Raw genomic sequence first — 16,507 nt, forward strand, 5'->3', positions numbered from 1 at the left:
TACAGACTGCCTCGTCCAAGCTATCCACATTGACTACTACTGTAGCAGCTCAGTCATCTCCCCCAGCCCCACAGGTACCCCAGTCGATCGAGGATGCGCTCAAAGAGATACTTGAGAACTAGAAGAAGATCCTCGACACTCAGGTTGCGCACACAAAGGCAGTGGATTTACATAGCAAGGCTCTCAAGGAGCTTGCTAAGGAGCACAGGAAGTTGCGGAAGACATGGGCCTCCAAGGAGTCCGTGAAGGAGCTGCAGGCAGATGTTGATAGATTGAAGGCAGACCAGCTGCCTTTGGACTTGTTGCTTGATGATCCAGTCCTAGCAGGTCATCCACAGCTGGAGCAGACCCAGAGGCCTCCGAAGAGGAGGAGGACGATCCCTAGAGCAGATGGTGCCATCATCCAGTTGGCGGACCCATCGGAGGCCTCCACAGAGCCTGTCCAGGTCCTGGCCCAGGTCCTAGTAGCAGCAGAGCAGACCACCGGGAACCAGTCTGAGGTTCCCGAGCACACACAGGACCCAAGGACCACCCATTATCCTATGCAGACAGACACGGCTTAGGGAGTCCTCTATATCCCTTTTTCTATATTTGGTGCTTATTTAGACTAGTTGGCATTGGGGACAATGCCAGCTTTCATTTGAGGGGGTGAGCCCTACATTTTGGATGACTGTATATATTGATATTTTTATGCTTTCTTGACTTTTCACATTTGTTCTGTATATAATTTGATATTATCGCACTTTTAGTTCACTTTTGGTCTGTATATAAAGTTACATCATATTGTATATATTCATCCCCGTTGTATATTCAAATCCCCTCTTGTATATATTTATTCTGTTTTCCACAACATTTTTCGTTTTAACCTTCTTATTTGTGATTCGTAGCTTCTTATTTTCGGAGTTTTCAATAAACCTTTGGTTTTCTTAATGCCACGATTCTTTCCAAAGGTGGAATGTTGTGTGAACCGGGTGGCTCTTCCCAATGATGGGTGGCGTGACAACCTTCTTAAGGGTTTGAGTCCGTTTTTCTTTTTCTTTTTGTTTTTAGTAGTTTGTAGTTAAGGGTACCTCAAGCAAAGCTTCACTTGGGACTAGCACATTTGCCTTTGCTCTTATGGTCAAAAACAAATTGTTGTGTTTAGGATGGTGAAAGTTGTGACCTTGAGACTCTTGCGTTGGCCGATAATCATCAAGTGGTTTTTCGGGACCATTGTGTGCTCAAATCGTATCTAAGGTCGTTGTGGGCCCCCGACTCTATGTCTTTAGCAATCCCTTAGCTTGTGTGGTGAGTAATTGAATTGCAAGTCCAAGTCCCGAGCCATTGGTCTAGAACTTGCCCTGAATGTTTGTTGAGGCAAAATCCTAGGTGAATTTTGATTTAAGACATGATTATAGGCTCTCCTTGATCCAAATGATAGTTTGAACAATTCCATAGCCTACCAGTGATATGATCCCTAGTTAACCCTTTTGAGCCTTAGACCTTTTTCTTTCAAGAACCATGATACAAGCCTATACCCGTTCTAAAAGATACCCTCTCTTGGCACCCGATCTTTCCGTTAGCACATGGCAAAAGTATAAGTTTGGGGGGAGAGACGAGGATTGCAACAAAGTGGCAAAAAGGCACAAAAATGAAGAAAAGGAAAGGCAATGAAAAAGAAAGAAAAGCAAAAAGTCAAAAAGAATGTTCAATGTGAAAAAAATAAAAAGGGATTCAAGAAAAGCAAAGAATGAAATGTGTGGAAACTTGAAAAAGGAGAAAAGGTTTGAAATGCATAAGAAATAGTGACAATGTGTCTCTCTAACCCCTTAGAAAGAAGTGAAATGACTCAAAGAGTCAAGTGAAATTGTGCCAAATGAATCAAAAGAAGTGCTTAAGGGAAGATGGAACCCACTTGAACAAAAACTTGTACCTACCTAAACCAAAAGACCTTCGCAGTGACTCCACACAAGCCCTATATGATCTTAAGTCAAATGAAGCTTACATTAGTGGATACTTACATAAGGGGCAAGCATATGGTACTTAGAGCCGGACTTGTGACCTTTCCTTGAGAGAGATGAGTGAATTCCCAATACCTCGTTTTGTGTGCCAATATTCTAAAGGTGAGGTTTGCTTAGGGAGAGTTGAGGATGTGTGAGTTTGGGTTCCACAATGACCAAAGTAATTGAAAAGAGTTCTTTGATGTGTTGAGCCAACTCTTGATGCTCTTGTGTCGCACTTGATCCATGGTTTTCAAAGGTTAAATGTTGTTACTGACTCATGTGTGTCGAGGGCAATTATTAGTACCAATTGATGTCAGTTGAGGTTACTTTAAGAAAGCTGAAAATTTCTTGGATTTTCCCTTGAAGGGTGGGTCTTATTCTGTTTGCTTGAGGACAAGCAAAAGCTTAAGTTTGGGGGAGTTGATAACTAGGGATTTTGACGTGTTTCATGCTTCTTCTTGCTTACGCTTTGATTATAAATTCCTACAAAATAGTCCCAAAAAGGCTCATAAGTTGTGCTTGATTGCAGGTTTGATCAACATAGTGACGAGATGTCAAAGATCGGCTCAAAAGGAGTGAAACCTGCACAAGTACCAAAGACAAGACAACTCAGGACAAACAGGCCTAGTGCGGCCGCACTACACTTTGTGCGGTCCGCACTAGGGAGATTCAGAGACCTGGATTCTAAGACATCAAAGCAGTGCGGCCGCAGTAGATATTGTGCGGCCCGCACTGAAGACACCGCGACCACACTACCATTTTATGCGGTCCGCGGAAGCAAACTTTAGAGAGATGTCAAGTGCCAAGGATCAAGCCTGTGCGGTGCGCGGTCGTGTTTGTGCGGACCGCGCTAGATGCCTCCGCGGCTACAGTCCATTCTGTGCGGTCCGCGGAGCCTGGGTTCAGAGAGTTGATTTTTCAGAGTCAAGAGCCTAGTGCGGCCGCACACCATTTTGCGCGGTCCGCACTGACCCCGCATCGGCAATTTTGTCCAGTTTTTCCAACTGAGTATAAATAGAATATTTTTCCATTTTTAGGGTATCAGATATTACAATACTGTAGCTGCGCTCGTGATACGATATTTCTTTGCCATTTTTGGCATCTTTACGTGGTTTTAATCATTGAAACTTTGTAATTACTTTAGTAATTAATTAATATGTCTTTCTCTTCATCTATTTCTCTGATTTCTCTTCAAGCATGAGTAGCTAGACCCATTAGCTAGGGTTGTGGCTCAACCCTAGTGTGGGTAATTGATGGGTGTTGTGATTTAAGGTTAGATTGACCATGGGTGTTTGTTATTTGGGTCAATTTTATGGTTTAATTTATGAATTAATGGTTGCAAACACTAGTTTGTGCTAAGTTGACTTGGGCTCTTCTTGAGAAAGAGAGCCTTAATCTCCAAAATTGACTCAACAAGAAATTGGGATGGACTTAAGAGATTTGATAGTCCCAATTAAAGGGTTAAACCTCGAAAGAGTAATTACCCGACTTGAACACTAGTTGCTTGGGCAAATATGCATACCTAATTGGTCTTGAGAGAGTCAATTGGGCAAAACCACTCTTTCTACCGAGAGGTGTAGAGTGGGTAGTATCGAGTAACGGTTATAACATATTTCCCCAATCATGTCAATCGTGCCTTAGATGCAATTACCCGTCAATTAGCTACCTAGGTGAAAGTCACTACCCTAGTGCCTTTTAAACCATTAGATACAATTTGTAGCAATTTACTCTTAGTCTAATTTAGTTGCAATTATAATTTGTAGTTTATCATAGTAGAATATAAAGAAAAACCAAAAATGAATAGAATACCAATTAAGAACACATACGCAATCCTAAACTAGATAGATACTCGATTCTAATCCTAGCTCTCTGTGAATTCGATCCCGACCCAAAATCGGGTAAAAGCTATTGCGACCCTCTCTTGCTACTTTTTAGTAGTGCAGAGTTGGCTGCGATCAATAGCACATGCTATATCTTGTCGTGTATAATTCATGATGTACATTAAGCATCCCAGCACACGAGCATAATCCAATTATGATATGCTTTGGCCTTTGTTCTTTGCTAATGCTAGATTCACGTCAATTGGAGTCTTTGCAACTTTAAACCCTAAGTGCTTGAATTTTTCAAGTACTGTCTTAATATAATGAGATTGTGACAATGCCATGCCTTGAGGAGTCTTATGGATCTTAATCCCCAGAATTAAATCAGCAACTCCCAAGTCCTTCATATCAAACTTGCTAGTTAGCATACGCTTAGTAACATTTATGTTGGCAATATCATTACTCATTATCAGCATATCATCCACATATAGGCAAACAATGACTATGTAATTTGGAACATTTTTAATGTACACACATTTATCACATTCATTTATATTAAAACCATTTGACAATATTGTTTGGTCAAATTTCGCATGCCATTGTTTGGGTGCTTGTTTTAGTCCGTAAAAGGACTTAACAAGTCTACATACCTTCTTTTCTTTACCTGGAACCACAAACCATTCAGGTTGTTCCATGTAGATTTCTTCCTCCAAATCTCCATTCAAGAAGGCTGTCTTAACATCCATTTGATGAATTTCAAGACCATAAACTGCAGCTAACGCTACTAACGTTCGTATGGACGTAATTCTTGTAACTGGAGAGTATGTATCAAAGTAGTCAAGACCTTCTCGTTGTCTATACCCTTTGACTATAAGTCTTTCCTTAAATTTATCAATAGTGCCATCATCTTTTATTTTCCTCTTAAAGATCCATTTAGAACCCAACGGTTTATTTCCAGGAGGAAGATCAACCAATTCCCATGTATGGTTGTTCAATATGGATTCTATTTCACTATTGACTGCCTCTTTCCAAAACAACGATTCCGAAGAAGACATAGCTTCTTTAAATGTTCGAGGCTCATTTTCCAATAAGAAAGTCACAAAATCTGGTCCAAATGAAGTAGACGTTCTTTGACGTTTACTACGTCTTGGATCCTCCTGATTAAATGTACTTTCTTTTGTTTCTTCCCGAGGTCGTTTAGATCCTTCACCAATCGACTCATATTCCTTTTTATACAGATATATATTTTCAAAGAACTCAGCATTATCTGATTCTATAACCGTATTATTATGAATGTCGGGATTTTCTAATTTATGAACCAGAAATCGATATGCTTTACTATTGGTCGCATATCCTATGAAAACAAAATCAACGTTTTTCGGTCCTATTTTTACCCTTTTGTGTTTAGGAACTTGCACTTTTGCCAAACACCCCCACACTTTAAAATAATTCAAGTTGGGCTTCCTTCCTTTCTATTTTTCATATGGAATGGATTGTGTTTTGCTATGGGGTACTCGATTTAGTATTCGGTTAGCCGTAAGAATGGCTTTCCCCCCACAAGTTCTGTGGCAAACCAGAACTTATTAATAATGCATTCATCATCTCCTTTAATGAACGATTCTTTCTTTCTGCTCCCATTGGATTGGGGCGTGTAAGGGGCCATTGTTTGATGAATAATTCCATATTCTAAACATATTTGTTCAAAAGGAGATTTATATTCACCACCCCTATCACTTCTTATCATTTTGATTTTCTTGTTAAGTTGCGTTTCAACTTCATTTTTGTATTGCTTGAATGCGTCTATTGCTTCATCTTTACTATTAAGTAAGTAAACATAGCAATATCGAGTACTATCGTCAATAAAAGTTATGAAATACTTCTTTCCACCGCGAGATGGTATTGACTTCATGTCGCAAATATCTGTGTGAATTAAGTCTAAAGGATTTGAATTCCTTTCAACTGACTTATAAGGATGTTTATCATACTTAGATTCCACATATATTTGACATTTTGATTTGTCGCATTCAAATTTAGGCAATACTTCCAAGTTAATCATTTCTCGCAAGGTTTTATAATTGACATGATCCAAGCATATATGCCATAATTCATTTGACTCAAGTAAGTACGACGAAGCTGAACTTTTATTATTATTCTCAACAACCATTACATTGAGCTTGAAAAGGCCTCAGTGTGGTAACCTTTTCCTACAAACATTTCGTTCTTACTTATTACAATCTTATCGGAAACAAAAACACATTTAAAACCGTTCTTAACAAGAAGTCCAGCAGAGACTAAATTCTTCCTAATCTTAGGAACACGAAGGACGTTGTTCAAAGTCACCACCTTGCCAGAAGTCATCTTCAAAAAGATCTTCCCACATCCTTCAATCTTAGCGGTTGCAGCATTTCCCATAGAAAGAGTCTCTTCGGGTCCAACATGAGCATATGTTGCAAAAGAGCACAAACATGGCGAGTGGCTCCCGAATCAATCCACCACTCCTTAGGATTTCTCACCAGGTTGCATTCAGAAAGCATGGCACACAAGTCATCAACATCTTCATGCTTTTCAACCATGTTTGCTTGATCCTTCTTCTTGTCTATCTTCGGAGCGCGACATTCCGTAAATTTGTGCCCAGCTTTCCCACAGTTGTATTTCCGTTGAACCGCTTCTTGCTTGGGTTGCTTTTCGGTCCAGAAGCCCGCTTTCTCTTTCTCTTATTTTGAGAAGTATCTTCAATAATGTTTGCTCCCATTATTGTTTAGTTTCCACGGCCTCTCTTTTCATCAGCTTTGTCGTCCTCTTCGGTTCTCAACCGAACAATGAGATCTTCAAGGGACATCTCCTTGCGTTTGTGTTTCAAGTAGTTTTTGAAGTCCTTCCACAAAGGAGGCAACTTCTCAATCATCGCCGCTACTTGGAATGCTTCATTGATGACAAGACCTTCAATGAAAATTCTGTTAGTAAAAATACTAAGATTACTACTTTCAACATCAGTATTAATTTGATTTATACCTTCAACAAGGAGGTCGTGGATAATCACTTGCAATTCCTGGACTTGGGTAATAACATGCTTGCTATCTACCATTTTGTAGTCCAAAAACTTGGCGGCAACGAATTTCTTCAACCCGACATCTTCAGTTTTGTATTTCTTTTCAAGGGCAGTCCACAATTCTTTTGGCGTCTCTACGCCATTGTAGACATTATACAAATCGTCCTCCAGTCCGCTAAGAACATAATTCTTGCACAGAAAATGAGAATGCTTCCACGCCTCAATCACGAGAAGAAGTTCATTCTCTGGAGTTTCATCGGCAGAACGGGAACATCTTCCTTGATGAACTTTTGCAAACTTAAAGTAGTCAAGTAGAAGAACATTTTCTGCTGCCACCACCTGAAATCTAACCCGAAAATTTTTTCGGGTTTCTCCGCCGGTGCCAATGCCGGTGTTCGGCTTGTTGATGCATTTGCAGTCACCATTGGAACAGCCTGGTTCCCGTTATCATTAGTCATTTCTGTAAAAGAATGACACAAACAAACGTTAAAATCACGTAGATTTTAATCTTCAACGGAGTAAAAACCACAAAGGTTTTAAACTCCAAAATAGTAAATATAACAAAAATACAGAATACAAATTAAATTCCTTAAGCTTGTTAGTAATCTGTATTTGTAAACTAATTCTGGAAAAAACAGAATAACATATAAACAGAAAATGTAAATAAACAATAGTTAATCCGAGCCCACTGAATTCACAGTGTTTCCTTAAGGAATTTAATCCCCTCCTAGTACTCAAGGTTATGGATTATTTTCTCCCAGGATAGAACGAATTACACACTGGTGTAGTGGTACTTCAAACCCCAGTGTTTCAGCGAACACAAAGTTCGGCAGCAAATCATACTTATTGTTGCTGTCTTTGAAGTTGAAACAATGCAGAAGATGGAGGATAAACTGAGAAAATCGTATGGAAATTCTGAGAGAATGGACTTGTATTTATAGCCAATGTTGGGCTGAAAACTGAAGAGGTGCAACTCTTCAGAATGGCTGTTTATGCAAAACGGCCATAGCATAAATACCATAACATAAATGGCTATTTACTCAACAATAAACAGGGAAAATTGAAGAGGGAAATTTAATTTTCAGTTAGACAACTGAAAATTGATTTATTTTGGTCCAACAAAATAATTCAATCAATCGATCATTTGACCGAAGCCGAAGCCGAGCCGAGCGAGCGACGACGACGCGAGGCTTGCCTTCTTCTCAACTCTTTAAGAGCTAGAAGAAGAGTAATTGCTTATATACTTATCAAAACCTCTTGCTCTTCAATATGGGACAATGTCCCTTTGTCAAGGGGGGAAACTTATAATTTCACTTAAAAATTTCATTTCCCTCCATTTCCCATTTACCCTCTTTTAAGTATTTAATATACTTAAAACCCCAACATGTATATATTATGCTAGTCCTTTCATTCCTTGAGAAATAATTAAAGATAATTTAATAGTGTTGTGAAAATGGATTTTGGTTATATACAATGACAGTGTACAAATATTTATACGTTTAAGTTGCTTAAAAGGCTATAACAACGATAAGTTATCAGATGTAACAGATTAAACTATACGATATGAATTGTATAAAAAGTATTTATACTTGCAAGCTCATGCTAACTTCAAATTCTAAAATCAAACTTTGCCCCTATTTATAATACTAGTGACTAATCGCACTTGAGGCTTGTGTAACTTGGTTAAAAAATTCAGACAGTATGATAAATATAAAACATTTACATAAAATTAAGAAGAACTATAAGTTGATGTTGGTCCATTATATGATTTTATTACAATAGGCTAATGTTTTGACTATCTCCTTTGATTTTGGAAGTTTTACTTTGACATTCTAGAATGGTCAACCATTTCGTATGGAAAATAAGTACATCACTATCTATATGTTTAAAGATGATGAAATCCTAATTTTGAGACTTTAACTAACCACTAATAAAATAAATGAAGCGGTCTCAATTAAACAGATGCATTGAATTTTTTAAGGAGTTCTTGTGTCATCTTGTGAATGTCAAAGTCAAAATCGGCCCAAAACTAATGAATCAATTGAGTGTTAAATAATGAGATCGATCACATTATATAGCTGCTTTCAAAATTTTATATATTTTTGCAGCTATCAAATATAAATAATTCTAACCGCAAGGTAAAAGTGATTTTTGCCCTTAAATGATGAGGTCCTTGTTGTTTTCTATGTTTAAGGTATTCTATATCCATTTCTTTCATCCTTTACTTAAACTGAAGAATTGTACTATTTCTACAGTAATTTTAATTTTGTCATCAAGTAACAGGTTGATAATCAAATTGAACTATTTTAGCTATTTAAAGTCAAGATATTGACGGGTTAATTTGAGTTTAGCTTATTGTTACCTAGTCTTAATAGTGATCAAATTTGATGAGGTTGATCGAAGTATAGTTTGACTAATTTTAACAACCCTAACTAGAATGCTCAATTATATAACAAATTGTGTTTCTATTTTAAAATGGTACAGGATTACTGTAATTTCAAGCCATTGTTTTCTCTCTTCTTTTTTTTTTTTTTTGTTTGTGTGTATGTTGGAAGATATTGTCATCTACAATTTTTTTTTTTAATTTTTTTTTTAAAGAAGAGCTTAGAAGTTTTTCAGTTGTTTAATTATTCCAACTTTGGAGGAAGGGGTAAAATGGGGATAGAAATGCCTAAAGCACATTAACTTAAATTTGCGGAAAGTATCATAATCGTCCAATAACAAGAGTTATAATCTTTCAAACGCACAATTTGAAAAATCCACAAGATCTCTAAACTATATGATACAAAGAATATAATATTAATTTTAATAGAGATTAAGAGCCCGTTTGGACATAAGAAAATTTTCATATTTTTTCGAAAAAAAATTTATTTTTTTTCGAAATTAGTGTTTGGCCATAAAATTTTCAATTGAATTTTGAAATTTTTTAAAAATTTGAAAAGCCCCAAAAAGCTATTTTTCAAAAAAATTCACGCAGATCACTTACAAAGCTTCAAAAACAACCCAAAATTATACAAACACAACTCAAATAATTTTCAAATACCATTTTAACTTGAAAAAGTTCACTTTTTATTGGAATTTTACAATTCCTATGTCCAAATAAAATTCCAAAAAAAAGTGAATTTTTTTTCTTTGAAAAGAAATTTATTTTGGAAAAAGTATTTTGTGAATTAGAAAATATTATATTAAGGATAAACTAGTTAAACTAAAAGTGCTTATAAGCTGAAAAGCCATAAGTTGGGATGACCAACTTATGACTGATTTTAGTTTATAAGCACTTGATTTATAAGCACTTTGAATATTTACCAAATGCGTAGATAAACTCAAAGGCGCATATAAACCGATTTGACCGTTATATAAGCTTAGCCAAACACGCTCTAAATGCTGTTCGAAAGATGAGTGGGCAAAAAGCAGAAAGCAGAGAGAGTCGCTTTCGAGCTTCAGAGTGTCAGTCTCAAAATTTTCCTTTAACGTGAGAACGCGCTGATAAAAAAATCATTCACACAGCCTAACTATGACTCTTCTTCTTCTTCTTCGCCGCCGGACCACCACCTATTCCAACAAAGCTCCTTCTCCTACTACTCTTTCTGTTAATTCTCTACTTTTCTTTCACAAGATTCTCCTTTATTTTCCACCATATGCTATAATTTTTCATATTCTTCTTTCCCTCTGTTCTTCCAATTTTAAGGTACGCAATAATTATGAATAATGATTATTACTATTGATTATTATTCTTAGGTTTCTTATTTTACCTTTTATGGAATTGATTATTTTACCATCTTGTTTCTTTTAGTGATGCAGCTAAAACTATAGGAAGTTTAACGAGTCAAGCTATCAAATTCATTTGCCTTTTGACTTTTTTGCTCATTTTTTTTTCTTTGAAAAGAATATATGTAAAGCGACCTTAATTCAGCTGTATCCAAAGAGTGAATTTGTAGGGATGGAGCTAAAATACTAAATTTTTAGTAAATTTAAGGCATCGAGCTATCAAATTCCTTAGACTTTTTTGACTTTTTTGGTTTATTTATTTATTATAGAAAATATGTAGGCAAACCTTAATTCAACTGTAGCCAAAGAATAGCGCTTTAAACCTCCTGCAATTTTAGTGAGTTCTTAATGCAAAATGAAAAGAATATTTGTGCTTACAGGGTATCCGCGGTGAAGGCTAACATGTAATTTACTCATCTAGGGGCACTATCAATTGATTAGAATATTTGTCCAGCAAAACGCAAACTGACATGAGTTGTTGCTTTTTTGGTGCCCGGAAAAAGGGTGGTGATCTTGTTCATCATGATACTAGAGATACACGAGGTTAGTGCCTATTTAAAATTGGGATAGTAGCTGATGAGTTGTTTTCTGGTTTTGTCAATTTATTTGGTTGTTTGGAGGACTTGTTTGCAACTTTATGCGCTTCGCATGACACTCTGGCTGACCCTATTATGAACTTCCTAGTCACAAAACTTCACAGGTTAACTTGATTCATGTATTAAACAAATTTGAAAGAAGGTAAAAGTGTTGATAGAGTAAGAAAAAAGGACACTGGAATGAGAAACATACCAATCAAAGAAAAAAAAAAAAGACACTGGAATGAGAAACTTAAGAACTACAGCAAATATCATACCAAAATCAGAAATGAGTAGATTGAGTGGATATGCAAGTTTTCAAGGCTTATGAAAGTCGAATAAAAAAAAGACTCTATGACTTGCTAAAATATGTTCGATTTTGTTAGGGAGAAGAGCCAATTATCCAAGTGTGTTACAAGTGTCTTATCTATCAGATAATTGGTCAAGTGTGTTACATTTGTGCTATTTATTATGATAAACAAGTTCACTTTATGGAGTAGTGTGAAGATTCATTAGTGATCACATTCTTTAGAGGATGGCAAGTTCCATTTTGTCTGTTTTCTCGGGAAGCCACATAAAAATTCTGATTCTAACTCTCACAGGAAGATTTGATGCCTTACATTGTATTCTTGGTCCTAATTAGACGGCTTAAATAATTTCTTATTACCTCATTTTATGCACGACAAATAAGATAGTTAGCCTCTATTCTGCATTTTCATATACCATACATATCTTTTATTTTTGGCAGGCCGCGCAGTTGCAAGCACAAAGAATTTTTCATTTAGTGAATTAAGAATAGCAACCAACAACTTCCATCAAACTAATAAAATAGGGCGAGGCGGTTTTGGCACAGTATACAAGGTACAGCTCTATTCTGTTATTTGATTTTCATGATTGACTCCCTCTTTAAAAATAATTGTGTAATACGGCAATTGTCTTTGCTTCTGAGGTTAAGACTTTAGTAAATACTAACCAATTTCGTTGTCTTTAATTACATTGATATGGTTCTTGTTGCTGGTTATCAACTCCTGTGCAATTTGTAGGGAACTCTAAAAAGTGGAAAAGAAATCGCTGTGAAGACACTTGCAGCGGAATCAAAGCAGGGTTTGCGGGAGTTTTTGACTGAAATTGAGACCATATCAAATGTCAGACATCCAAATCTAGTTGAGATAATTGGATGTTGTGCTGATGGAAATAACCGGATTTTGGTCTATGAATATTTAGTAAATAGAAGCCTTGATCAAGCACTGTTTGGTAATTGCAGAGCTTCTGGTGAAGTAAAAGATTAACGTCAGAGTTATGGAACGGGCTACTGATAGTGGCATTTCTCTTTGCAGGTTCCAGGATTAGCATTAAGTTGGAATGGGACAAAAGGGCTGCTATTTGCTTGGGTACCGCTCAAGGTCTTGCATATCTACATGAAGAACTAGTGCCACATATCGTGCACAGGGACATAAAAGCTAGTAATATTCTACTTGACAAGGATTATACACCAAAAATTGGAGATTTTGGGCTTGCCAAGCTTTTCCCAGATAATATCACCCATATCAGCACGAAAATAGCGGGAACAACGTATGTCTTCCTCTGAATTTTTAGTCGAACCCCTCTATGTTTTGCGTGGCTGAAAGTAGGACCTTATGGCTTCGTTTGTTTTAGGGTGTAATTAGTTGTAAAGATATCATGAGATGCTGTGGGTTTCTTTAACTCTAAGTAAATTAAAAAGGGGTGGAAAAACAATGCTGGAAATGAATGCCATGAAGTAAAAAGGTAGAAATGAAGCTTTTACAGGTGCCATTCATATAACTAGGGTCCTTTGTCCATCTTTTTTCTTTTATCGGTTTTGTGATAGCTACTTTTTTGTGGTGGCTGTTTGTCTTGGGTGAAGAGTCAAGTATGTGCTTCTTGAGAACTTTAGTCTATGAGAGTCAAGTATGTGCTTCTTGAGAACTTTAGTCTATGAGACTATGAAACACTTCTATAGATAGAACCAAAAACTGAAAAAACTAGGTTGCTTAGGCTTGGAAGCAATATGTGCCCCTACTATGCCTAATGATCAATTCACTGAGTGAATGAGCATGAATTAGAACCATATGAATATGGAGGAGTCATTATAAATTTGCTTGAGATTGAGGTATAGTTAGTTTGATTCATCACTACAGATGATTAGTTTCATAAAGTAAAAAAAATGTTGGTAAAAACGTGTGCATTAAATACTTAACTACTTTGTGCTTGGCATTTACTCTTATATCTCATAGTACACATATAGTTCATTATTACTATATGGTTAAATGAGAAGTCGATGCATCTTTCTTTTTTCTGTCCTGCAGTCCTAAAAAGAATTCAGTGGAACATATATACATTGTTGTAATATATCCGCCTTATTAGATTGTTGAAAATTTATGCTGTTGTCTCATGAACTTATAAAAGAAAGTGTCTTTATATCCAATTAAACATTTAGAGGTGGTTATATCAAATAGGGTCATAACATTGAAAAGCAAGAAAGTCATAGTCCTTCTGATGATAAATTTTAAACTTTCTTTCATAAGTCAAATAAAACCATTCCTTTATGTATTTTAAAAGTTTGTATATGCTTTCCCTAGTATAAAGTTTGAAAATAGCCTTAATAGGATGTGTTTGACACATTTAACTACTGCTATTCTAAAGAAAGCGATAAGGCATGCAAACAAAAAATATGATTTATATATAGTTGACAAATGCAGAAAAGGATGCCTTAATAAAAACATAAACTGATTATTTCTTTTCTAGCTCTTTAGAATCATTTGTAAACAGTTGTATGAATATATGGATTCAAGCATTTTCAATTTCCTGAAGAATGAAGATCTGTTTTAAGATTATAGATCTCCAATATATTTGTTGGAGGCGAGTTTCTGACTTCTAGACCTTTTCGCTCTTCCAAGCAGTGGCTACCTGGCACCCGAATATGTATTAGGCGGACAATTAACAATGAAGGCCGATGTTTACAGTTTTGGGGTCCTAATACTGGAAACAATTAGTGGCAGGAGCAGCAGCAGTAGTATTTGGCGAGGGGATAAGAAGTCACTTCTCGGATTGGTGGGTCAGATTTTTCTAAGTTCCTTTATTTATTTAAAAGTATGGCATTCATTTCCTGGGTGTAGGCATCTAGAATCTGTTGCATGATTCATCTTGTATTTCCAACTAATAACCATATATTCTGGTTCATGCTAATGAAAATCACTGAACACCGCAAGGACATTTGGAGATGAATGCACTATATGAAGTCAAATTGAGTAGAGGTCTGTTAAAACAAATAAATAAATAAATAAAAGAACATAAGTGAATCCATCTCTAGTTATTATATGATTAAGCTTTTTTACTTGTCGCAGAGTTATACGAGTATTAATAATTATAGAATCTAACTGATAAGAAGTTGATAAGAAATGTTTCTTTGAATGGAGAAAAAAAGATATATTAAAGACAACAGTGCGAGTAAAAGGAAAGCAACGGAGATTTTGAGACTTCTTTTTCTTTTCTGAGTGTGTCATCAGAAAGGCTACTCGAAGCATGAGCTGATCCAATAAGGTATTCATTAGGCAAAAAAAAGCTAGTACCTTATTCTCTATAGGAGTTTCACTACCAGAAATTCATAATTATCTGGGGTAAGTAGATCCAAATTTCTAAATGGATGTTAGTATTATCAATTTGTCATTATTCAGAAATTGTGAGTTTTCCCTTTCTAGAATTATGTTGGTTAGGGCAGAAGTAGGAGGGTAAAGGGGATTCTTTGCTCAAATATTTTTTCAAAGAAGTCAAATGATGTCTGTTTGCTAAACTTTGCTTTCGAATCTCCCTTTCATTAGCTAGTTTTATGATGCAATTGTTGTTTCCAAACTTATTGACAAGCCAGTTATTCAAATCGAAGATGTAGCAACAGTAAGATAAATTCCAAAATGGATTGATTTATTCAGTTTGGTTAAGCTGAATCTCACAAATTTATGGCTATTTAGTTAGCAACCTGCAGCCTCTAAGCTATTTGTAAATGGAATTTTCTCCTTTCCCCTTTTTTCTCCATTCCGAGTGTTGAGTGATCAAATGATAGAAGTACAATTTACTGCATCAGGCCTGGCAGCTCTATCAAGACGCAAAACTATTGGACTTGGTGGATGAAGAACTGGATGATTTCCCAGAAAAAGAAGTTGTAAGGTACATCAAGGTAGCTCTCTTTTGCACCCAAGCAAATGCAAACAGAAGACCGATGATGAGCCAGGTTATTGAGATGCTTTCAAGAAATATCCAGCTAAATGAGAAAGAACTTACACCACCTGGTTTCTTCCAAGATTCTGATGCAAGCATGCTATCAAAATTGAAGTCGTCTGAGTGCAGTACAAGCCAACAGAGTTCTGTACCCCTCACAATCACTCAAGTGACCCCTAGATAATCATCATTAGTGACTTGCACTTGTTTGAGATTACCTCAAGAATGTAACGAGCCTGGGTTTGATTTCAACTCTAGCATTTGCTAAAATTTTTATCCGACAGTGGTGTCCCCGCCACTTTCAAATTCTGGGTCCGCCTCTGGTTGTCGCTAAGTTAAATTCAGTTTCAAGAATTAATCCACCACGTTATAAGATGCTGCAACTCGGGTTTCTCCTCTTTGTTGTTGTTACTAACAAGTTCATATTTGATGGGGGTCAGCTTCCAACCTTCCACTTTGTTACACAAGTACACATTATTACTTTGTTACACAAGTACACATTATTAGAAAAACAAATTTATATATTAGCTCATTTTCCGTATAAAATTAGTGCAAGTCAACCATAGAAAGATAACTTGGACTGTTTATTAGAGCTTTAGCATGATAAGAATACATAATACTGCTACTCCCAGACGAGGTGTTTCTTGCATGTTTTCCTTTTTGGCTATACAATTGAATGTCTTAATCATTGTGTTAATTTTCACCTAGATCGTATAAATTAAAAAAGATAAGTGGAAAGACTTAAGGATAGAGTTTAATTGTATGCTTGGCAGATGTTTCCACCTTATAATCAATTAACCCTTTTCTGGATTCTTCATTACACAGTTATGATCATCATGCCATTCGTTATATGGAGCTAAATCTTTAGTAAGTTTGACGCATCAAGAAGCTATCAAATTCATTTGCCTTTTGACTTTTTTGCTCTTTTTTTTTTGTTGAAAAGAATATATGTGAGCGACCTTAATTCAGCTGTATCCAAAGAGTGAGTTTGTAGGGATGGAGCTAAATCTTTAGTAAATTTGAGGCGTCGAGCTATCAAATTCCTTGCCTTTTTGACTTTTTGCTTTGTTTATTTATTTA

General features: G+C 36.1%; 1 protein-coding gene across 3 annotated transcripts; it reads left to right on the top strand.

The window, feature by feature from the left end:
- On the top strand, positions 10,241-15,959 carry LOC109205334 (putative serine/threonine-protein kinase). 3 transcript variants are annotated; one of them, XM_019368052.1, is made up of 7 exons: positions 10,241-10,539; positions 11,000-11,162; positions 11,943-12,055; positions 12,238-12,448; positions 12,532-12,766; positions 14,116-14,266; positions 15,294-15,959. In XM_019368052.1, exons 2-7 carry the CDS (start codon positions 11,090-11,092, stop codon positions 15,609-15,611), a joined length of 1,101 nt encoding a protein of 366 aa, XP_019223597.1. In that variant the 5' UTR covers positions 10,241-10,539; positions 11,000-11,089; the 3' UTR covers positions 15,612-15,959. The 3 variants fall into 3 exon arrangements, with proteins under 3 accessions (XP_019223597.1, XP_019223588.1, XP_019223604.1); XM_019368043.1 differs by having other exon boundaries at positions 11,123-11,162; XM_019368059.1 differs by having other exon boundaries at positions 10,452-10,539; positions 11,041-11,162.

Source organism: Nicotiana attenuata, chromosome 2 (assembly GCF_001879085.1).
Source record: "Nicotiana attenuata strain UT chromosome 2, NIATTr2, whole genome shotgun sequence".
Taxonomy (NCBI): Eukaryota; Viridiplantae; Streptophyta; class Magnoliopsida; order Solanales; family Solanaceae; genus Nicotiana; species Nicotiana attenuata.

Coding starts and splice junctions, on each gene's coding strand:
- LOC109205334 (XM_019368043.1), top strand. CDS start 10,366: ATGACTCTTCTTCTTCTTCTTCGCCGCCGGACCACCACCTATTCCAAC. Junction 12,449..12,531: donor CCTTGATCAAGCACTGTTTG/GTAATTGCAGAG, acceptor TTCTCTTTGCAG/GTTCCAGGATTAGCATTAAG. Junction 12,767..14,115: donor ACGAAAATAGCGGGAACAAC/GTATGTCTTCCT, acceptor TCTTCCAAGCAG/TGGCTACCTGGCACCCGAAT.